Genomic DNA, 25,624 nt, shown 5'->3' with positions numbered 1-25,624 from the left:
GAGAGAGATGAGGGGCTTTGGTATAATCTGGCACTGGAGATGTCGGGTTATACTGGTGCCAGCACATGAACGTGTCCCTCTGTAGCACGTTCCATGACATGAACCCTCAGATATATATCTTCACCAACACCGGTTTGTGAGGCCTCCTGCACTGAATAGAACTGTTTGGTGCCTTCTGCAGTGTCCCGTAAGTCTGGAATCATAGGACAAAATGCTGAAAAATTACTCGTATTCACAGAGGGTGTTCGGTGTGATCACCATACCTGTAATGACTCTTGCACAAATGTTGACGAGATGTCCCGTCAGGACTTACCCAGTCAGTGGTATCAGCGGTGATGGTACATGCGTTGAGGATAGGCCTACGTGCAGCACCGAATGTTCTCCGTAGACCATCGCCCTCCAGTGATCCCTGAGACAACACCATCACTGCCGATGCCATTGCCTGTGTGATTACTGACTGGCTATCTAGTCAGAATTCGTGTATCAGTCACACAGTGGACATAATGAACCTAGTCCGTGATTGCCAGCCATTTGCAGCATTTTACCCAATGATTCAGGATTTACAGAACACCAAGATTTATGGAACACTCTGCTGAATAAGAAATGGGCTAACCAAACATATGTTTTCTTTTGTCAAGATTTCTCGTTTCAAATGTTAGTTGTTCATATTCTTTTTCTAAATTTTAATGAATCACACACTCATCTGTTTGCTAAACTGAGCTAAAAATAAGGACTTGGATGTAAAGCGACGGTTGGGGGTGTGTCTGATGTATTCTGGAGGGACGTTTAGACGCTTCCCTCCAGCTGTATCATATACAGGTGATCCGTATATTGCACTGGCCAGTCTTGTGTGCTGAGGGAACGACTCAATCTGTAGTTGTGAGGAGCGAAGACATTCTCGCTGCGTCAAGACGTTACAATGCTCGTTTCACCTTAACTTGGCCCAGATTTTTCTCTTTTTGCAGCCTAGTTCATGTAATGAAATGACAGAATAAGACTATACTACAGCACTATACATTCTTCTCATAGCAAGTCCTCATGACTAGCATCATTTCCTAGTGTTAATCTAGTGTTCAAACTCAGCATTCACGATGGACAGATGGTAATTTTAGGCCAAGATAGAGTAAAACAAATATAATCACTCATACAATCAGTGAACGTAAAAAACAGACACTATATAGCGTTACGGGAAGCAGAAAACGATGCAGGGAAGACACTGGTAACCCTGAGCTGTGGCCACAACGCGTGAAGATTGGGCTGTGTTATATATGCACCACCCTGTATTTTGGAAGGTTTCTATGCATATGGCAGACCATCCCTTCGATTATCTTAAACTCTTTCCACATATATTAATCCTCATATCTTTGGAAACTTCCCACTGGCGGGTAATATACAGTGTAGCGTCAGTCAGACTATACAGTAACATGAAAAGTCGTCACTCCAGGTTTATGGGTTACTCTAGAACTAGATAGTTCCTCTTAACAGAGACAATTTTTAAATCATTAGAACGCGTGATGTTTCGCAGCGAAGGGTAAAATAAAGGGGTGTTGGCTGGAGCAGCATGAGAAAGACCGTCAGCCACGTAACCATACAAATAGATTTCTTTATTACCTCTAGGCGATTGCATTCAGCTTAGGGAAAATCTCTTGCAGAGAAAGAGTTGTTAAAGGCTATCTCTAACTCCACCAGTTCCAAAACACTTCTACACTAAACTGACTCGTTTAGCAGGAAGAATAAAACATTAGTAACTGATCAGGAAATGAAAGTAGTTTGACGCACACGGCAGCTTGGTTATAGTTTGTCCTGCCTCGTCCTGTCTTGGTCCTGTGTATGAAGTAGACTCAGTCTTGGAGTAATAAAACATATTTCTGAACTCTCAAGCCATTCATTGTTAGTAGTGGGATTATGATGATGCTGATGATGATCAGGAGGAGGAGGAGGAGGTGGAGGATATTATATTTGGAAAAACTTTTTTTGCCACGACGCTTAATCTTTTCATATCAGTCCGTCTCTCTATCTATTGAGCCTGACGCCGCATCCTGTGAGGGGTTGCCCCAACAAAGGATTATACAATAACTTCTGTCGACTTAGTGAGGACCCCACTTCCCCGACACACCACTCACCCTCTGTGACTGCTACATTATATCTCCAAATTATAACCCTTTCAAAGCGAGGGCGTCATTTTTTTTTCTTGCTGCTGTCAGACGAATTTATTCAGCTTGGAGGAGACTTATAGAACTGGAGACGTTAGATACAGCCTTCAAGAATACCTTCACTAAATAAAATGAAATGAAACGGTCTGGCGATGGTCTAAAAAAACAAAAAACAAGTCATCGTATTTAATTACCTTGCCGTCATTTGCTTCCATGTTTTTTTTATAAGTATCGAGAATAACCTTATGTCGTGATAGAATTCAGCATATCTCCCCTCCTCTCTGTCTTCCTTTATCTATCTATCTACATCTATTTATTTAACCAGCGTATCCAGGGGCGGCCTCCTACTCAACGATCACCGATTTTCTCGACACCACTCTCCCTGTGATACTCTCCTAATTATACGATTACATTTACTTATAATATTTCAATGCCCTGAAGCGTGATAATTTTTTTCTGGGCGGTGGGCACTCCGTTACTTCTAGGCCTATCACTTTTGTACTTTCCTGTTCCTGTGTCTGGACCTCTCCCGATGGTGTTAATGATGATTTTGTAGGACACATGATGAAGATAATGATGATGATGATTTATTTTTATGACAGACGGCTGCAATGATTTCTTTGTAATAACATGATTGACCTTTCGACCACTACTCAGGGAAGGAAACGGTGTCATGGCTGGGCGAGGAGAGTCTGAGGCGGTACATGAAGCTGAAGCCGGCCACTCACGTCCCCAACAAGCCGGAAGCCGTGGCCAGCGTCAGGAAGACCAGGGGCGGCGCCATCATGGACCCGTCCGATTCTCTCTACGACGTTCTGGACGACAACGACTTCGTATCCGTGGGTGGGTGGCGGGGGTACCATGATGGGGGGAGGGGTGATGCGGGAGGTGTAGTGTGGTGTGCAACAATGATGGAGTGTGTATGATGTGACTGTGTATGACAATGACAGACGGTACCGGTATATGATGTGACGGTTTTTGATAATAATACTGAGGGCGTGATAATGACAGTGTATGACAGGAGTTGGTAACCCACGGCCCGCGGGCCTGACCCGGCCCGAAATCCTAATCTGACTGGCCCGCCAGTATGCTCCACAAATTCAATAAAATATTTCCGCTTTTCCCTTATTCAGCAAGTAAAAAAACAGTAAGTCTTACTTGCTGTTAATCACTATGGCAAACACTAGTTTGAGTTAGTTTGTTCGAAGAATGCATATTCGAATAGACCTGAGCTCAGATTATGAGGCTATGACGTGCTGCACCCAGCGCTCAGTGATCTAGCACTGCCAGATGTGCAAAAATTATTGCCCAGTGTGATAATCTGGCCTGTGCGATAAGCGATAACATGCATGCGATATAATTAATAACTAATTATTTAATTTAAAACAATGCCTTTATCTAAGCTGGTGCGATAATTTTGCTCAAAAAACGATAATTTAAAAATGCTGTCCCCCCTCCCCCTCCAACAAGACAATATTGGCGGCCACCCATCATTCTATCAGTCGCTGGTGAGGATAGGTGACTTCTGTCCGTCAATAGGCTTGGGTAGGCAACTTGCTTCAATTTTTGCCATGTTGTTTTGTCTTCTGTGTCGTTCTGTTTCCTATGTTGTCGTTCCTACGTATGTTGTTTGCTATGCTGTTCCTTGCTATGTTGTACTGTTTTCATTCGTACTGCATAAATGTTTTGACAATATGCCCCATTTCTGCTTCTTATGTTTTCGGTAACAACGTGGCAACAAAACGTGGGAAGGTGGATTCTGAATGTTGAGTGTTCCCACAAATATGGACAGAGAAGTATTTCTTTGTCGATGACAGTCGCAGACCAGCATGCCTGACCTGTCATGAAACAACAGCTGTCAACAAGTTTAAAATACCACTGTGAGACAAAACACAGGAAACATCATCATCATCCGGACCTCCTTTCCCACCCAAGGGCAGGGTGAGGATTAGCAGTGTCCAGACAGCACAAACTTGCCCAATTCAAATAGGCCACACTTCCATTCACTCATCATTCAAGCCCCAGGAATCCTGGCTCTACCGGATACGCCAAAAAAAACATTCATTACATTCTACAGCTTCACACAAACGTATCCGGTTGAGTCAATCCGGACGCTGCCATGCTCACAAGGGGTGCCAAAATCCCTGATCATGCACGTCTCCTCACAACATTCATCCAGCCAGCTCGATCTCTTGTCAGTTCCCTTGCCTCACCGACTTCCAAACCTCTCTTCCTCAAACACTCATCCACCATATCTCTCCACCTTCTCCTTGGCCTACTTCGTCTCCTCCCTTCTTCAAATTCGCTTAGGTAAACCTTTTTCACCACTTTACTGTATTGTTATCCATTCTTTCCACATGACCATACCATCTCAGGACACTCTCTTCGATTCTGATGTCCACCGACACCACAGGAAACACAGTGAATTAACTGGACAGATAAGAAAAGACAAAATTGCTAAGATGAAAACAAGTTTGGAAAGACACTCCGCACTATTAGCCAAACAAGTTGCAGAATCAGAGAGAAGTACACGTGCCAGTTATGCAGTATGTTCACTAACAGCTGAAAATATGAAACCATCCACTGAAGGAGTGTTTGTTAAAGAGTGTCTGATGGCCGTGGCAGACATTGTCTGCCCGGAAAAAAAAAAAAATCCAACATCAGTCTGTCTGCCTAAACTGTAACACGAGGAGCTGAAGAAATGTCTGCAGATTTAAAACAAGCTCTAAGTGACTGCTGTAATGTATTCCAGTATTTTTCAGTTGCACTCGATGAAAGTACTAACGCAAAGGACACTGCACAACTCGAGGTATCAACTCAAAATTTTAAATTTTGGAAGAATTTGTGCAGCTAGTACCTCTCAAGAGTACTAATACTGGAGCAGACCTTCTCGAAGCCGTGTTAATCAGTTTAAAAGACATGAATTTAGTTTACTTAAAACTAGCTGCAGTAACTACAGATGGCGCACCAGCCACGGCAGGTGAAAAAGTTTTTGTCGCACTTCTCGAGAAGTACATGAAAACTGAATATCAAAACCAAATTAGGCTGCACTGTATTATTCATCAGGAGGCACTGTGCTAAAGCTTCATGAATACAAGAGGTGATGCAAGTGAAAGTGAAAGCTGTTAATTTGATACAATCTCAAGGTTGAAATCATCGACAACTTCAACAGATATTACTGGAAGTAAAGGCTCAGTTCTCTGACTTGCTGTAATTCCGTGGTGTTCGCTGGCTTAGCCGAGGTGCAGTGTTGGAGAGATTTTATGATCATCTGGAAGAGATCACTAAACTTTTGGAATGGAAAAATGTAAATATGCCACAGCTTCGTGATCCCGCATGGATCTCAAGACTTGCGTTTTTAGTGGATCTTACTTCCTACTTACGTTAACTGAATTTGATACTACAAGGACGCAATTAGCTAGTGAATGTACTCTATGAACTTTTTATGTCATTTGAGAAGAAGCTTCAACTTCTGGAAAGCCAGCTTGAAAACTCAAATTTTGCTAATTTCCCAGCGTTGCGAAAAAATCAACCCACTGACATTACCAAGTATGTGGCCATTATCCGTGAACTGAACTCAGAACTCAGTTTTCCTCACGTTCTGCAGACACTGGGTCTCACAAAGATGAATTCAACCTGTTTGCTACTCCTCTTGGTGTGGAGGTAGACCAAACTTCCCAAAGGGCTAAAATTGAGCTCACCGAGCTTCAAAGCGGCGAACTGATGAAATCAAAATTCCATGCAGAACGGGTCTCCTTATTGAAGTTTAACCAAAAGTATGTTCTGGAAGCTGGAATTTATCCAAACATAGCAGAGCGCGCCAAGAAGATGGCAAGTATCTTTGGAAGTAGCCTACAGTACGTACTTAAATTATGTTGTGAGCAGCTCTTTTCGAAAATGAAATTCACAAAGAATGGGTTGTGCACACAACTCAGTGATTCACACTTCAATGCCAATGAAAGGAATACTCCTTCTCGCCTCCTCCAGTCTGAAGCCTAATAGTGTGAAACTTTCGCGTGAGAAACAGCATCAAATATGACACTGACTCTCATTGCCTGTAGGTTGGTTGTGTGACTACAATGAAATGCCACAGTAATTAGTAAGTACTGTGAATGAATATTTCAATTACACATGGTGATTATTGTTTTAATTAAAATTATTTCTTTTGTTTCTGATGCATTAATTTTATAAAAACTGTATTCAGTATAATTTTAGGAAATTTAATTTGAATAAATGTTATTCTTATTAACGTGTATTCTTATAGATTATTATTATTATTATTATTAGTTATTATTATTATTATTATTGTTATTATTATTATTACTGGAGGAGAGGGGGTGCATTCTTTAACAAACTCAAAACATCTGGCCCGCCAGCTCAGTAGCAGCAGTCCATCTAAGGCTGCCAACCCCTGGTGTACGATAATGACAGAGATGCTACGACAGCTTAGTAATTATAATGATGATTGCGTGTAACAGCCGTGGGACGTGAAAACTGCAAGGGAGAAAGAGGTGCGCACGAGTATTTGAGAGATAAAGTTTAGTGTTATTATCGTGAAAGTTACGCTGACTATGCCTGGCAGTCCGCAAGTGGACAAAACGTTGCATGTCCAGTACGTAATAGTACCTTTCTTAACCTGGCAGCTGGCGTCATGGGGTCTACTTAACGACTGTCATAAAGGTGATAAAAATGAAACAACTTGTTGATTATGAAACCTGATGACAGACGTGCATACTGAGTGAATGGAGCGCATATCCATGGCTAGTTTGCTGAAAGCATCACCTACTTTATGTGTTTCCTTTTACCTGTATCTGAATTCTCGTTGACTGGGCATATGATACACGATACATGCTGCTGCTGCTGCTGCTGCTGATGATGATGATGATGACGATGATAATCTAAATAAAGGTAACAGTAGACTTCACTTCAGTCTTTAAAAAATATATATGAATAATGTTAAACAAAAATATTCCGCCTACAGTTAAATAAGCGCAAATCATCTCCACTGGAACAGGTAAGGGGGAACTCTACAACTGTCATTCATTAACTAGTGTGTGTATTGACTATATGTTCTCGTGTTCCCTAACTTCAGTGTTGTCAGTTCCCTACACTCTGGCCACTGCTACCTTTCCCATTTCTCTCTAAATACATCCGTGATATGTCGTTTCCTCTAACTCTACTCACTATCTCAGAATCTCTGACGTTCTCATTTCTTTGGCATTTTTCTGTCCTTGATTCTTATACTTGTAACTCTCTCTCTCTCTCTCTCTCTCTCTCTCTCTCTCTCTCACACACACACACACACACACACACACACACACACGAAAACTAAGGCATAACGGAGGATGACTACAGAGGGGCGGCAGTAAACTCACTGAACTCAATCAATCCAAGAATAACGGACTAAGTCAGAGGGCTGCCAAAGATATACCAGTTCCCAGCACGTTTGTTCTAACCTGCCGATGATCCCTAACCCCTTCCAGTTCAGTTGATGGCCAGGAGTCAGTGATCTGAAATGTAACCAGCGATTTATTCCCACCTCGTACGAATGGTTCATCGAAGTTCATACCACGACTTAGTATTCAAGCTTGTAGGAGGCCCAGTAACGTCAGGTCAAAGGAAACCAACTATTGTAGTAATAATAATAATAATAATAATAATAATAATAATAACCCCCACAGTTCTGGACAGCGACCGGCCCAATCCAGTGACGGAACAGGCGGAAGTGAAGTATGTCACCGAACAACTGTATCCTTTATACCCCTGCCCGCCACGCCAAGCAACCCTCCCTTATACACTTCATCCTGTAATCTCTTCTCGGTCTCCGTCTCGTTCTCCTGCCCTCAACTTTTCTATATCAGCTACTCCGTCCCTCCCTCATATACCTCATCTCCCAACTTCTTTCTCGGTCTACTCCCTCTTCTACCATCAACTTTCTATACCAGCCACTCCAAGCACCCACCCCTCTTATTTTTCAACCTCTTTCTCGGTCTCCCTCTCTTCACACCACCATCAGCTCTTTCTGTACACACCTTACAATTACCTCTTGAATCCCAATTACGTCCTTTTTAGCTTGCTGCTGTTGTTACCCGACGACCTTATTCATCTAAGGACAGGATTTTCGTACTGATGGAGTTTATTGATGCTATACCCCGCCAGTTCAAAGAATACTCTCTTAAGGTGAATGAAATCGTCCCTGTGGCAAGAATGAATAGAAAGAGACAACTGTGGCTCAGTGGGTTAAGCTCTTATTACCTCCACTAATGAGAATGGGCAGAGATTACGCTTCCACTTTCGACTCGTTTCCAAACAGCGTAAGCTTCTCATAACCAATGATTCCCAAATTTATACAATTCCCACATTAAGTAAAAATCCAAAATAACCTGAATTTCACACTGTACCCACTATAACGTTATTACACAAAATACTTCGAATATCCCAAATCGTTAAAAGCATGAATATCTAAATACCACAAACTCTACAGTATCCAAAATTCCACAAATACACACAAAAACCACCAAATTTCCCACATTCTAAGATTCCACAATCACTAATATGACCAAGAAAAATCCTTAAAGCACCTGACATATCACCAAATCCTAAAACTATAAAATACTCAGCATCCATAGACCTGGATTCTAAAATACAGGTTAACGTATGTTGACACCCTGTCGGTTCACACTAATGGCGGTGCAGAGACACACACATAAACAAATCCTATATAACGCCCTCATTTTCAGACACCTCTTGCCGATTCGTACTTGACTAACATGAGGAAGGCTTTAATCTAGCTGTCGGTTTCCCTCCTGAGAGAATGTCATGGCCCCCGGTGGACTGTACGCACTGCCAAAGACTTTCGCCTGTATTCTATATGGTTATGCATCCTCCTTAGCACCTCTTCCTTACCAGTTTATTTCTGGATATGGTACGTTCATATTTCCTCCTAAAGGCCTATTACTTATACGGAAAACAATGTGCAAAATAAACAGCTAAGGAAAATGTGCTAGAGTGCCTTCTGATCATGTGAATCCGGACTTGGTTTTCTGTATTACTAAAATTACCAGCGCAAGTGTGGAAAACAGCGCAAGTGTCAGTACCAGCGCAGGTGTGGATAAGTCCCGCATCATTCTTAATTATGATTATTTCTGATGTATATGATGGTGATAGAACATGTGACCTTTCTGTATCGCTGGGTGTAATGTGAAAGCAGGCTGATCACATCTAACAGGCGTTTCTTAAATACCCAACAATAATCATGGGCCTCCTTACACCTCTGCACCCTCAGTTTACTATTACAACCCTAAGAACAGAGAAAGTCGTGCCCGTCCTTAACCTTGGCTCCCTAGCCCCGGACGGTACGTACCCCCCGACGAGTACCTCACCCTGGACGGCAACACTCTGACGCCTGAGGACCTCACCGCGCTGGGCAAGGGTGCCTACAAGATTAGGGTGAGTGGCAGGAAAGGACGAAGCGGGGATGGCTGGGTGGTTAGAAGGTGAACGAAATGAATGGTTGAAAGAGGGACAGTTGGCTGTTCAAAATATGATTGGGTGGATGGATAGAGGAGCGATGGTTTGTTGGTCAAAAGGAGGGTTGGACGGATAGTTAAGCGGGATGGTTGGATGATCAGGTGGTGGCTGGATTGATGGCTGACCCTTCAGTCCGATGACTTCTTTTGAAAGTTGCATTCTTGCAGCCGCCATATTATTTGTTAAAGTCAAGAGATTCATCAAACGGGAAAGGTTAAAATTGTCAAACGTCTCTCTTAAGCTGAACAAAATCGTCTGGACACAGCAAAAATAACGCACAAATGACGTCCTTCGGGTAAACGGGTTAAAAGCAGGGATGACTGGTGGACCGGAAAAGTGGGCATTTGCAAGGGTGGGAGCTTGAAAACCTGTTGTATGGTTGCGTGGTTAGAAGTATGGTGGGTTCAGTGGTTGTGCAGGTTGTAAGATAAAGGAGGGGATGGTAGAGGGGATGAAGAGTTAGATGCGTGGGCGAAGGCTGGAAAAAGTGTCGGATGGCTAGCTGGATAGTCAGCTGTATGGTTAAATGGGTGAGTGGCATGGATGGATGGACGGGTGGTTGAGTGTCCGAATGACTGGGTGGTTGAATGGCTGATTAGGTGGAAGAACGGAAATCTGGTCGGATGGTTACAGTTGGATGGATTGATATTGTATGGATAGACGAATGGGTGGTTGAGCGTTTGGATGATTGGGTGATTGGATGGCTGGTTAGATGGAAGAATAAAAATTCTGCCGAATACTTGGATACCTGGAGGGGTGAGTGGGTTAGTGAATGTGTGGTTGGATGGTTCCATTAAAGAAAAAAGAATGGTTGGATGCCAGGATGGGTATGCGGGTCGTAACATGGATGACTGGATAGATGAATGGTTGGGTCTGGTTGGTAGGGTCACTGGATGGGTTGCTGGTTGTTGGATACGTGATCAGACGAATGGAAGAGCGAATGGTTGGGTAGACGGTCGAAATGATGGTTGCCAAGAAATCTTATTAAATGAACGGACAATTGGATGGGTGATTAGATGAAGTGTTGGGTGGTAGATCGCTGGCTGAATGGTTAGAAAGATGCATAGCTGGTTGATAAGAGAGATGATTAGGTCGATGGATGGCTGGATGGTTGACTGCATGGCTGGGTGGTGAGGTGGCTGAATGCTTAAACCCAGGGATGGTTGCTTAGTCTGTTGAAAATTGTAATATCTGTTTAATCCATCCAGATTTTACTCAGCCTAATTTGATTATACTGTATGCTGCGACAGGAATGACCAACCAAACCATGACTGACCTAACTTACTCTACCCTGATTAACCTAACCTAACCAACCATAACCAGCCTTACCTAACCCAACCTACCATAACCAACCCTGACCGTACCTAACCTAACCTACTCAAAACCTGACCTATTTAACAGTAACTTTACCTAACCTATCACTCTTAACTTACCTGAAACCTAACCTAATCTACCGCAACCGAAACCTGACACTCTCCCCTAATCGAAACCTGACAATCTACCTTAACCAAAGCCTGGCGTAAGCAACCTTCATTTCACCTAACCAAACTTATTGACCACCTGCCATAGACCTGTCCTGGCCTGACCTGAGCTGATCTGACCCTGACCTATGCCCACAGTTGAGTCAGGAGGCAGAGGCGGCGGTGAACGCGTCGCGTGAGCTGGTGGTGAACATCCTCAAGGAGAACAAAGGTGGGCGGCCACGTCAATAGTCACTGGGCCCTCAGCGTGTACAGTTGCGGACATAAATTGTGATCAGCTCCATAACAACACATACCCACACGGTCAGCAGTGAAATTTGTGACCGAATGATGTGATATTCGGTGCCTGGCAGTCCTTTCAGAATATTATGTGAAAGTTTCATCACCATTTGACTAAAACATGAAACTATATACTTGTCCGCAAGTGTGCACCCAAAGGAAAAAATATATCATGTACCGTATATATATATATATATATATATATATATATATATATATATATATATATATATATATATATATATATATATATATAAAACATTTCAAAAGAGATTATCATTAGTGACCGCTGTATTACTCGCATGGATTCGCTGTTGTTTTACAGCTAACACTAATTATTATTATTATTATTATTATTATTATTTCTATTACTATCATTATTATTATTATTGTTATGATCATTATTATTTATTATAATTATTATTATTAATTATTATTGTCCGAATGTAATATCGACACACCTCCTGCATAATGCGCACTGAACACATAACGAATTGTGAAAACCAGGGAACAACAACCCCCCCCCCTTCCCCAGATCCGCACGGAACACATAACGAATTGTGAAAACCAAGGAACAACCCCCCCCACCCTTCCCAAGATCAGCTTCAGCTAGTGTGATAATTAGCACCGCCGACGTTCCAGCCTCCTTGTTGCCCAAACTTCAAAGTGGTCAGATGTCTCCTCAGTGATGCCCCAGAGTTCATTTCATACACCATTACAGTGATGTATTACCATTTTAGGCCATTATGCTGTATCTCGTGTAGTAGTAGTAGTAGTAGTAATAGTTCCCTAGGCAGTCTGGCCGAACAGCCCCGAGTCCCTTAGGAAGGCCATGGCCGAGACCGGGCTTTCCCACAGAGCTCTCAAAGAGTGTATGTTGTGTTGTTGACGTAGGTGATTGTGTGCAATGCAGTCTTCCATAATGTGCTTAATAGTATAGGGTGCTGTGTTGCATCCTGGACAGGCATCAGCGACGGAGTCATCCAGCCTCTTCTGGTAGCTTAAGAGGGCTGGATGGTGCCCACATCTCAGCCTGGCCAGGTGGACCCTGTCCTCACGAGGAAGATAGGATTCAGAAGGGTGGATGTCAGGAGGCCATGCATGCAGCTGTGTGTTGTCTTTAAGTGACTGAATGGAGCGGCGAGTGATCTGAGTGTGGATATGCTTCTGGAAGCTGGTCTGAGGTGGGCGAGGGGGGGAGAGATGACAGTATTTGTGTATGGTATCGTGTGCTGGGTGTTGTTTTGATGTTCCTTGGTGTGGGTGGATGTGCTGCCATGTACTGTAGTGGATGTTGTGGGTTTGTGGAGGCTGCAGCAAGAAACTGGGTGCCTCTCATGTCTATGTGATCCTTGACTTTCAGGACTTTGGTTTCTTGATGTATCTCGTGTTATGGATGATGGTTTGGACATTCTTTACTCTAGCTTTGAAGAGCAGTCTTGCACCTACCGGTACTTCGTCATTGTTTAATATTCTCTTGTCACTGTTTAATATTATCATTCCCTTCTGTTTATGATTTTTCCCTCACAAATAAAAATAATTTAAACTTAAACTTGTGGCTCAGTTTATATAATGCTAAAAAAATAAAAGGAGGGGCACGATATGCCGTTCTCTTGTGTATAAATTGGAGGAATCCTCACCCCCCCCCCCGTCACTCCCCGCAGTCGGCGCCCAAGACGGTTTGTTTACATGTGTTTCTTGTACTTTACAGAGATGTTGTTTTAACAGTCTTGTCAATACTTTCGTTTTGTTTGCGGTAATCATTTCTAGTGATTTACGAAATTAATAATCAAATATTCACTGTATCTAGGAGGCATTACGGTGCTTACATGCAGTATGATATTTACAATGTTTTACAGTGTCTGTTTACTGATTTACGATATACTGTATATTTACACTGATTTAAGGTCTACTTACAATAATTCACAGCATCTACGAGTATTTTCAGTGATTCACAATATCTTTACAATGGCGCACGCTGTTTATATTCAGTGAGTTACGATATACAAAAATTTATATTATTTTACAGTTATACAGTGATTTACGATACATACTTACAGTGCTTAACGATGTGTATTTACAGTTGTTTACGGCGTGACAACAGGGTTTGGCAAGTTCGCCCGTACCGTGATATCACGTGAGAAGTTGGAGTGAGTACCAACCATGCCCACTGTTTATGTTCCTGTCTCCCTATCTACCCACTTAATTGTCCATCTACCTATCTATCTGTCTATCCAATCAACGATCTATCTATTTCACTCCATCCAACCAATCGGCCATCCATTCATTCAGTCAACTATCTATTTATCTCTCCATTCATCCAGCTAACACAATTTACTCGTGCATCCATCCACCCATCCACTATCCATCCAATCAATTATCTATTTATATATACATCCAGCCAGTCAACTCCCTGTTTATTTATCTGTATATTCATCCACACCTTCAATCATCTCTCTGCTTATTTGTCTATCAACTCTTCCAAACCTCCAGTCAATTCTTGATTTATCTCTCCATCTATTCACCCATCCGGTCAACTCTGCTTATCTGTCTGCCTACCTATCCATCCATCCATCCGTCCATCCTGTCAGCTACTTACATCTATTAATCCAGTCCCTTATCATTTTATATGCCTATCCTATTAATTACCTTTCCAGTCATCTTTCAAGCCATCCAGCCAGCTATCTGTCCATTTATACATCTATATGTCTATCTGTACATGACACACATCCAACCATCCATCCACAGGCTTCCTCATATCCCCACAAAACCATCATAAATCACCACACAGACCAATAAAAACACATTATTCTTAATATCCTCCTTAAAAACACACACACACATATTCATAATAATCCAGAAAATCCCAATCAAAATCCTGCAATAATCCTTGAATACACCCACAACCCCTCACAAATCACCATATACCAGAAACATTAACCCTACAAAAATCGCTCAAGGTGACTAGAACGCCCTCACGGATTGTCTAAAACTCCCTATTAATCACTAATAAAATAAAAAAAATCCGAAATCCACAAATCTCCATATACTGTAATACGAGAATATCCTCACTGACTCCCTATAATCCACCAACAGAATCCCACAAACCTTTCTTATCCCATACAAAGTGTGTAATTCCCTTTAAGTCTCCCTGAACCCCTAGAGTGCTGCAGTTGAACCTAATCCGATTCTCTACACCTAAAACCCTCACAAACCCTCATAAACTCCCCCACAAATCTGTCAAAATCCACTACCAAACCCCACAACCTCCAGAAATCCCTCCAAATCCCCTTCAACCCCCCAGAGGGCAGCAGCAGAACCAAATCCGATCCCTTGAAATATACAAACGCCCCACAAATCCCCATAAACTCCCTACAAATCCCCCAAATCCACCACCAAAGCCCCCAAATCCCTCTAAATCTCCGTAAACCCCCAGGGAGTTGCAAGTGAACCTGATTCGGTCCCACGCTGCCGGAGTGGGTAACCCCCTGTCTGCCGAGAAGACCAGGATGCTGCTGGCGCTGAGGGTCAACATCCTAGCCAAGGGATGCTCCGGGATTAGTCCGCAGGTTCTCAACCAGTACATCGAGGCCTTGAACGGTAGGTTTGGTCGCTGTGGTAGTTGTGGTAGAAGATGTCGTAGTCATGGCAGTTACTGATGTAATCCACGTTGATATTAAAAGGGCAAAAATAACATATGGGAATATTAAAGTGTTATATGCAAAATAAACAGCTAAAGGAGAGGTGTTACGAAGTCTGCTATGCCACCTGGACTACGGCACTTCATCCTAACCCCTAATCCACCCACTCCCTCCAGCGTCGTGCCTGCCGTGGGTGCCGGAGAAGGGTACGGTGGGGGCCTCTGGTGACCTGGCTCCACTGGCCCACCTGGCTCTTGGCCTTATGGGAGAGGGCAAGATGTGGTCACCCAGCACTGGATGGGGCGACGCTAAGTATGTGAGTATCCGGGGGTGGTACGTATGTCATTATGTACAGTAAATTAGTACCGTATGTGAGTATGCGAGGGTGTATATCATTATGTGCGGTGAATTAGCATGTATGTTGGGGTGGTTAGCATGTCAGTGTGTGAAGATGGTTAGTATGTCATTATGTGAAGCGAATTAATACGAGTACGTAGAGGTAGTCAAAATATTAGTAAGAGTATGTGCCACCAAGTAGTATGCTGTGTGATTAGTATAATAGTAAATGAGCTGAATTAGTATATATATGACATTATTCTGGCTTCCACCAGACGATCTGATCCTCCTTAGAATAGACTTTTCGAACCTGAGACACTACGAATAAACCATCATTAGCCTCTCTAGTACTAGCGGTCTTTCCGGGGCTGAATAAAACCGTCTGATGGAAGACTGATTAAGCAAAGGTAATCGTAATGAAAGGGTTAAATGAGTGAATTAATTGGGTAATTTGTGGGTAAATGTGGTAATTAACCCTTTGATCCCGATGACCCACAAAATTTTATTCTTGCTACCCCCAGATGGTTTTCTTAAACTTAAGAAGGGGAATTAAGTAGTGACGGGGCTAATGGAAACTGCTGCAACCCTCGGCATTACAAATGTTTCTCCAAAGGTAACAAAATCGTCTAGAGGTAGCAAGAATAAAGTAAAATTAAAGATTGGCAACTGTCCCGAGAAAACGCAGGATGGTTTCCACATAGCTACAGTACAGTACACTGTCCTGCTTCTGTGCAAAGTGTCATGATGATTTCTGAACATGCAAGAGTACAGGATCCCAAAATTTGCGTGTTTCTGCGATTTCACCTTTGACCACCAAAACCTCTTTGAAATGCCTACATAAAAGAAAAAGTTCTGAGAACATTTGCCAGTGGAACAGTTGTTCCAAGTCTGAATTGAACTGGCAAGTTAAAAGACGGCACGAAATTGAAATGAAGCAGATGAAAGAAATCAAGAAAATACAGTATGCTTCCACACTAAAGTGTGGAGACCTGAAAAATAAGCAATCGGATTCCAGAGGGTTACTGAGTAAATAAGGAGTATTTGAGCATCATAACCCTTTGTGGTACTGAAGAGGGACGCCTTCATGTGGTGGCACTGGTATAACCACGTGGTTTCACTGCCCATGTGACAGGTTTGGGTTTCTGATCATGTTCTTCGAAGAGGGTAACATGGGGTTGGCTGTTAACGTTTTCTTTTTTACCTATGATTGTCCTTATTGTTGGCGATAGGTTCTGGAGGCGAGTCATCTAAAGCCGATCCGCCTGGGGGCGAAGGAAGGGCTGGCTCTAATCAATGGCACTCAGCTCATCACCTCCATGGCGGCCGAGGCGTTGGAGAGGGCAGAGACCATAGCACGACAGGCCGATGTGGTGGCCGCCCTTACTCTCGAGGTCCTTAAGGGCACGTCCAAGGCCTTCGACAGTGGTGAGTGTGGTTTAGTACTGGTGGTGGTGTGGTGATCTTGTGGTATGGTGGTGGTGTGGTGTGGTGTGGAGATGTGATGTTACTGGCGTGATATGGTGTCTTCTTATGGTGTGGCGTAGTTTGGTGTGGTTCAGAGGTGATGTTGTGTTGGTGTGACTGCTGTGTGGTGTTATGGTGGTGTGGTGGTGGTGGTTGTGGCGATGAGGGCTGATGACAGTGGTTGATATGACTAGAGTGGTGTGACTGTAGTAGGTTTGTTTTCGCATGACGGAACTGGATCACTCCCGCAACTTGGATACTAAGTTATGGCTGCACTGAATTGATGAGCGTTGTTTAAAAAAAAAAAACGAATTTTCTTGGTCAATAGCCAGACCGACTATTCTGTTTGACAAAGCTTAGTCACCAGCTGAAGTGAAAGACGTCAGGAATCTTCGTTAGGTTAGAACAAACGTGCTGTACTGAAGGCTAAACTGATGACCGAAGCTTACCAGAACTAACCTAGGCTAACCTAATGACTACAATAACTTGATGACGGCAGAGTAATGAAAGTACTGGTGAGACTAGAGTGAAATGACAGAGATAAGTATGATCAGTACAGTGACATCCTAACAATGAATCTAACTGAGTGTTCACTGTCAAGCAATGAGTATAGCTGATGTGGTGATAAGCATTGGTTTTAATGATGACCTAACCTAACCTGACCTAACCTGTCCCATCCTTTCCTATCCTGAATATAATTTTAGTTACTTGTGTGGTGATGGTAATGCTGTGAGGAAACTAATGTGATAAGTGATGATTCAGTGACCACCTGACCTGATCTAACCTAAATTATCCTAACCTACCTTAACTGAGCAAAAGTTTGTATGATGATGTAAAGCAGTGAGTAATGTGGTGTGATTAGATACGGATTTAGTGCCACGACAAAGACGATACTGTACTTCAACACGACCTCAACAACAGAACTCTGGAGCTGCCGGATGAAGTGACCTGTTTCCTGCTGTCCACAGGGCTTGGGACCAAACGTGCTTTGGGTTGCAACAGCAACGACAACAACAACGAAAACAACAACAACGACAACAACAATAAACCTAACCAAATGGCGCCAAATCCAACCTAATCTAATTAAATTTTGTCAAACCAAATCTAGGAAAACCTAAACGAACCGACTGAAACCTATCCTTACCTAACCTTATCTAAACCGACCCAATCCAACCTAACCTAACCTACCTTAGCCTAACCTAACTCAACCTAATCCACGCCATCTCAAGCCAACCCAACCCTGACTAAACCAGTCCATCCCAACCTAGCCGTACCTGCCTTACCCTAATCTACCGCACCCAAGTCTAACCTAACTTAGTCTCTGTCTCTCCACAGACGTGCATAAGCTACGACACCACAAGGGTCAGATAGAGGTGGCTCGGCGCATGAGGGCACTGCTCCACAACGACACCTACACCTCAGAGATCGCTGGTGGGTGCAGGGGAGTAGGTGGGGATGGGAAGGGGGACAGGTTGGGAAGGAGGACAGGTGGGTTTGGGAATGGGGATAGGTGGGGGTGGGTGCAGAGGATAGGTGAGGACGGGTACAACGGGTGGGGGTAGGTAGTGCTGGGATGGAGGATAGGTGGTGTTGGGATCGGGGATAGGTGGACTTGGGAAAGGGGACAGGTGGTGGCTGGTAAAGGGAAGGGAATAACTAGAGGTCTGGGAGGGGATGAGTGGTGTATGAATGTGCGAACAGAATAATTTAACTCCCCAAGCCGATGAAGTGTTATTTTAGTCCTTCCTTCTACAGATGATTTTATTCACTTCAGGATAGACCTTTCGAACATGACAGATTAGATAACCCCTTCATTACTAAAACAGTGCTCATAAACTAGATAAAATCGTTATGGAAGTAGCAAGAATAATGATATGGAATTGCATGTGGATAGAAGGTGTAACTATTCTGAAGGGATACTACTTACGATCTGAGATCACATTATCTTTGATGTTTTAAGCACTAATGAATATTATGGAACTGGCTCTTGTGAGAAAAGAAAAATCGATGATTTTCCTTCTTCTCCTGTTTACTCTGTTTTTCTGTTCTTTTTCTTCTTCGTCTTCTTCGTCTTATTGTTATTATTATTATTATTACCATTTTTAATATTGTTATTATCATGATTATTGTTATTATTACTACGACTACTACCATTACAAGTAATAGTAACAGTTATAGTAACAGTAACAATAGTAACAATAGAATTAAAGTTACATACTGAAGCTGAGAAATAAGTCTGATCCTTCCATTTGAACAATTCACGGTATTATCAAATCAAAACAAGCCTCATCTTTACTTACTACTAATTGCTCTTTACTAACAACATCCTATCTTACGACCTACTTGCAGAGTCCTTACCGATTCTCTCAAGACGTACAGTACCTCATCAAATTTCCGCTTACTTACCTCCTACCTACATCTTACTTGCGCCCTACTTACAGGGTTCCACAGGTCCTTTCAAGACATATATATATATTTGTACCCTGCTAACCTCCTACGTACAACTTACTTACGGCCTACCTACGGCCTGCTTCCAGAGTCGCACCGCTTCTGTAACCGTGTACAGGACGCGTACACCCTGCGCTGTAACCCCCAGGTGCACGGCATTGTACACGATACACTCAGCTTCGTCAGGGGCATACTTACGGATGAGATGAACGCCGCCACTGACAACCCGGTAAGCAGGACAGCTTTAGGGCTTTCCTACCAGTTCTGACTCGATATAAGTCAAATTTGGAGGGAGAATTTAGTGTCAGCCAAGGATGAAGATATTTGATTTTGAGAACAATAGATCAAGGGTCAAAGTCAGAGGGCAAGGTCAGTTCAAACACCTCTAATCTGATTTCGATCAAACTTGGTGACAGAGTTATGAGGAACACACAACATAAAGTAATTCGATTTTGCAAACAGCCGGGCGAAGGTCACATTCAAAGGGCAAGGTCAAATACTCGGCCCTTAGACCAACTGAGGGACGAAGTTAATGCACTCTCTGAGTGGTCCTTCTTGTTGTTATTGTAAAAAAAAAAAAAAAAAAGCTTGAAGTGTTTCCGACACGTAAATTTGGCAGGCTATTGATATGGTGTCATAGCAGTGCTGCCTCATTTTGAAGTTCAAGTAACAGAACGACATATGAAAGTATGAAGAAATACGAACAAATAAAGGAGGTATAACACTGTCGCCACATCACTGTACAGTACATAGTTGGGTCATCCCAGGTCATCCTAGCCAGCCGATCCCCCCAACGGTGACGAGTCTCCCATGTTCAGCAATTCTGGTGTGGAGAGACCAACAGTGCTGGTAATTTCTTCAGCTGATGCATTATTTATCCAGAATTCACAATTGTCTGTTCATCCAGCAAAATCCGCTTATCTATATATTACTTCCCCTCTCTCCGTCCAGCTGGTGCTATCCGAGAGGGGTGAGATCATCAGCGCTGGTAACTTCCACGGTGAGTATCCCGCCAAGGCCGCTGACTACTTGGCCATCGCCATTCACGAGATTGCTAACATATCCGAGAGGAGGATTGAGCGACTCGTTAATCCAGGTCAGCATACCACTAGTATAACTCTTTCTCTGCCTGATGTTGTCAGAGTATACTAATATAGGTGATGTTGCCAGGAAAGATACGGTGAAGATAAATTAACACCCTTAGGCTGAAACACCCTCTGCTGAATATAATCTCCTTGTGTTAGCTATAACCGAGCACTAAAATGGTGTCTGTCATGAATGTGTTAACGTTATCATTACTAACACTCTCAGGCGTGTGTGTCGTAACTGTGTATCTTTGTCCCAGCACTAAGTGAGCTTCCTGCCTTCCTGGTGCGAGATGGGGGCTTCAACTCTGGCTTCATGATGGCCCACTGTACTGCCGCAGCGCTGGGTGAGTCAGGGTGAGGGTGTGGGTGGGAGTGGGGGTGGGGGTGAGGGTGAGGGTGAGTGTGAGGGTCAGGGTGAGGGTGGGGTGGGGGGGATAAATGTAAATTGGAACCAGGGTGAGGGTGAGGGTGGGGTGGGGGGGATATATGTAAATGGGAGTCAGGGTGAGTGTGATGGTAAGGGTGAGTGTAAGTGTAGGAAAATGATCGATGAACGGGAATATGAGAGAGAGAGAGAGAGAGAGAGAGAGAGAGAGAGAGAGAGAGAGAGAGAGAGAGAGAGAGAGAGAGAGAGAGAGAGAGAGAGAATGGAAAGAAGGAAGAAGGAAAGAAGAGAGCGTTGAGGGAGAGAGAATGACTGGGGGACGAGGGAGAAGGAAATAAGAAATTCCAAAAAAGTATGTGAAATGGAGGGAAGATGGATCCTAATCTTTTGAAATTCCTTCAGCATGTGGTCCAGTCCTTCCTTAACTTCTTTGACCCTCCCGCCCCCAGTGTCAGAGAACAAGGTGCTGTGCCACCCCGCCAGCGTGGACTCCCTCACCACCTCTGCCGGCACCGAGGACCATGTATCAATGGGAGGCTTCGCTGCTCGTAAGGCGCTCACGGTTAGTCAACACCTTCCGTTGTCATTTTATTGTTGGTTGGTGCCATCGCAGACAGTCAGCACATGTTATTGTTATTTTACGACTGGTCACGATACTTACACCCCATGTGTCTTATAACCCCACCCAACCAAAGATATAGACATCACACCACATTCCCGCCTCACCTTCAGCCACCCATTCATTGTTTCCTCTGAAATATCCATGACAGCTGTTCCATACTAAACGATTGTTTTTCTTTTTTCCTGCCGCTTCAGCGGGAGGGTCTGGTGTTAAGGGGGCAAAACTTGCTTTACTATCCTCGCAAGTGAGAGCTTGATACTACAGTCATAGTATTCTCTAACAAACATTCTCGAAAGAACCATCAGATATGTTGCTGTTTGCTTTCCTTTGTCCTATGATGTTACCCATACTCTCATATCAGCCTGAAGACCACCCACATATCCCTTCCGTGAATCGGCCTGTGCCATTACTCCAGGGAAGTCACCAGAGTTGGGGCTCTGCCCGGCTAACAGCCTGGTTGCCATCCCCGTACAGCATGCCAAGGGTTTATTGAGGACTCAACGTTTGAATTATTGATTATAAGTCACCACAATAGGAACTATGCCAATATTTACCGACGTGTATGTACTGAAAAATGTTCACTGAGAAGCTACAACGAGTTTCTTCTAACATAATGAAGATTTCCAAACCTTTGCATCTCAGCTTATTGCTAAGTATCAACAGATTCGACAACGTAGGAGACTCATTCCTACCTCATAACCAAGAATCATCAAAGTTCACGCAACAGCGACATCGTATTCAAGTTATGAGAGTGGCCCAGTTCCATCAGGTGTATAAAAGCCGACTATATCACAGGACTATATCCCGAGGTTCATCATTGTCCAACAGCATGAGCCGTGTTCCTCACTAGCATAACTTTTCATACGACCTACTTTAAGCCACCTCATGAACCCTGTACAATATATAAAGAGATCCCACGCAGACCGCCAATCCTCGTACACCGTTTTATCACTTCCCTTAACCCGGCAATCCGTTTTGTTTAGGTTGTGGAGAACGTGGAGAGAGTGATCGCCATCGAGCTGCTGGTGGCGTGTCAGGCCATTGAGTTCCTGAGGCCATTGAAGACCACCACACCACTGGAGGAGGTCATCAGGGTAGTGAGATGCGTGGCAAGGTAGGTCGAGAGAGAGAGAGAGAATGGCCTTTCTGCATGGTTGCTGACTACACTATGTAATGTGGGATACAGGCTAATCACATCAAACAGCAATTGGAGGTCCATACATGCCCGTCCAACATGAGGGGTTTGTCTTCCCATCCGCAATTTAAATGTTAAGTATACGGCCGTTAGTGTCTCATTTCCTTTCTCTGCATATACCCATCATCAGGTTCATCTGTCTTCCTCTATTTATGCTAAGTTGTCCTACGTCCCTGCGTCGCTGAGTGTCTCCCAACCTCTCTTAACATCTACCGACTCAAATCCCAGTCTTAGCCTATGACCGCATTCTCTTTGGTATAGGGCTTAGTAGTGCCTCTTCACTGGCTATTTATTTTCCACTGTACATCTTAGTTTTTTGTGTAAGTTATGTATCTGGTTAAAATCAAGACAGCTTGCATCCATAGCATACAAAAGCATCATTAAGGTACGGTATGTATAAAATGTTGCGGAAGCGGAACTACTACGAAATATCAGAGTCCAATGAGCACTGTGGTTATGATGTGGATGCGATTGAAAAAGTTATGAGAAATACTTTCGAGATGGTTTGGCCATGAGAATAGAATGGAGAATTAGACACTAACCAGGAACGTTTATGTGAGTGAGGTGGAGGGGGAGTGGAAGGAGGAGACCAAGGATGAACTGGAAGGATGGAATGGAGATATATGCGAGAGGAGGTTATGAGCTGCAGTAAGGGAAGTCAAAAGGCAGAGGACAGGTTGACGTGGAGGCGATTTGCTTGAGGCCACCCCAATCGGGATTAATGAGCCTAGCTATACTGTAGACAGATAGCTAGAGGTAGATAAACTGATAGATAGATAGATGGACACAGACAGACAGACAGACAGACCTGTGGAGAGAATTTGTTCTAATCTGATAAAATCCCCTAACCTCTTTTGGCTAGGTTTATGGCCAGGCGTGTTAGGATAAAAGGGTCGATTTGATTAGTAACCAAAGAGACTCATTCCTACCTCATAAGTAAGGCCCATCGAGTTTCATGCTACTACTACTTAATACTCGAGCTATAGGAGTGATCCAGTTCCGACACTTGCTATTGCACACCCCTTCTGCTGTACATACCTGTCAGGTGACGTTACGATTAATAAGAGCAACTGGAAATAATAATAATAAGAAGGGCCAACTGGAGTAACAATAATGCACAGAAAAGTAACCAGCTCTGTCCAATTATGTATATTTACTCTTGCTACCTCTAGACGATTTTATTCAGACCTACGAAGAGACTTTTCGAAATGGTGGAATTAGATAATGCCTCCAGTAAATCCTTCAGTACCAGAAGGCCTTTGTAAGTTAAATTAATCCATATATTACACAGTATTCTGAAATGTTTGGTGGGAACCAAGGAATGCATTGCTTGGTTTCGAAAGTCACTGTTTACCGTCTTGTTATTTATCGCAGTGACGTGCATCGATATTCCCGTATTGTTATTTATCGTAATGAAATTTACTGATATACTCGTTATTTATCGCAATGACGCGTATCGATATTCCCGTCTTATAATTGCAGTGAAGTGTATCGACATTCCCGTCTTCTTATTTATTGTCATGAAGCGTATCAATATTCGCCGTCTTGTTTTTACCATAATGAAGTGTATCGCTATTTATGTCCACAGTTGTACATATACTGTAATTTCCCCTGCAGCCCGCTGGAAAAGGACCGCTTTCTGGCGCCTGACATCGACGCGGTGACGGAGGTGCTGAAGGATAACAAAGTGTGGATGGCAGTGAGGCATCATATTCAACACTACCACTCGGTGCAGGTGAGCTGGAGATAAGTAGGTAGAGAGAGAGAGAGAGAGCGATACAGGTATTACGGGCACGTGATAAATATGCTGAATAATACTCATCATTCATTATCATGATTAATACCCATCACTCACTTTTCCTTTAACTCCCATTCCCCTTAATCCTCGTCTCTCCCAGTCCACCTGATCCTCCCTCTTTCAATCCCTTAAGCCCCCAAATCCCTGTCCCACTGACTCCCAATACCTTCCTATCTATAGCCCGACGCCCTAATCCCGCAAAGGGTGGCCGCAGACAAAACGCCTCCAAGTCGCTGTCACCCACCATTTGACTACCCTCCCCCCAACTCACCCCCCCCTCCCTCATATACCTCTCAACTCCATCCCTCCACCTCATCCTCGGTCTACCTCTCCCTCTCCCTCCCTCCACCTCACCTACATACAACCTCTTAGTCAGTCTTTCATTCTCCATTCTCTTCACATGTCCAATACCTTCCAATTCCTCTAATTCCCTAGTTCCCCTGCTACTCAATGCCCCGTAATCCCCCCCTAATCCCACAACCTCCCTAATCCCAATCAATCAACCCCTCACAGGACGTGGAGACCCGCGTGTTCTCCCCCACCATGAGTTTCGTGGGGCCCGGTCCGCGCAGAATCAAGAGGATCGCCACGCAGAATGGGGGTAGACCACGCTCCCCTGCCACGCACAAGAGGCAGCGTACGTCTAGCAAGAACAGCAACTAGGAGAGAGAGAGAGAGAGAGAGAGAGAGAGAGAGAGAGAGATAATGACTGACGACAGAAAAGAGAATCGAAGAAAACTGCGTGACAGTATGGTATATTCGAACATTGAGAGAGAGAGAGAGAGAGAGAGACAGAGACAGAGAGAGAGAGAGAGTTGCATTAGATAATGACTGAGGACAGAAAAGAATCGAAAAAAAACTGCGTGGCAGTATGGTATACTCGAACACTGAGAGAGAGAGAGAGAGAGAGAGAGAGAGAGAGAGAGAGAGAGAGAGAGAGAGATGCATTAGATAATGACTAAGAGAAAATCTAATTGAAGAAAATGGCGTGACAGAATGGTATATACTGAGAGAGAGAGAGAGAGAGAGAGAGAGAGAGAGAGAGAGAGAGAGAGACAGAGAGAGAGAGGATGAAATCTCGTTAAGGAGCGAGATACAGACAACTAAGCATACAGAAAATGGAGTCGGAAAAATGGAGCTAGAGAGGATGTGATATAATGAAAAAAACTCAGAAAATAAAAAGACAGAAATGGTTAAAGAAGAA

The 25,624-nt window shown here is 43.6% G+C and overlaps 1 protein-coding gene across 1 annotated transcript; it reads left to right on the top strand.

Annotated features, from left to right (window-relative positions):
- The first annotated feature begins 503 nt into the window (after positions 1–503).
- On the top strand, positions 504–25,025 carry LOC145401918 (histidine ammonia-lyase-like). The gene is given in 18 exon segments (XM_080274024.1): positions 504–516; positions 2,811–2,996; positions 7,835–7,901; positions 9,500–9,602; positions 11,303–11,375; positions 13,527–13,593; positions 14,880–15,043; positions 15,261–15,400; positions 16,650–16,845; positions 18,220–18,315; positions 19,422–19,561; positions 20,284–20,428; positions 20,678–20,764; positions 21,255–21,367; positions 22,411–22,541; positions 24,240–24,357; positions 24,934–24,952; positions 24,955–25,025. Coding segments are annotated over 18 exon segments (1,929 nt in total).
- Positions 25,026–25,624: the final 599 nt, after the last annotated feature.

This window comes from Coenobita brevimanus, chromosome 57 (assembly GCF_032717465.1).
Source record: "Coenobita brevimanus isolate Jiangsu-jjx chromosome 57, ASM3271746v2, whole genome shotgun sequence".
In the NCBI taxonomy this organism is placed as follows: domain Eukaryota; kingdom Metazoa; phylum Arthropoda; class Malacostraca; order Decapoda; family Coenobitidae; genus Coenobita; species Coenobita brevimanus.
The sequence above is the reverse complement of the archived record's forward strand: the minus strand, read 5'-3'. Positions and strand labels throughout refer to the sequence as shown.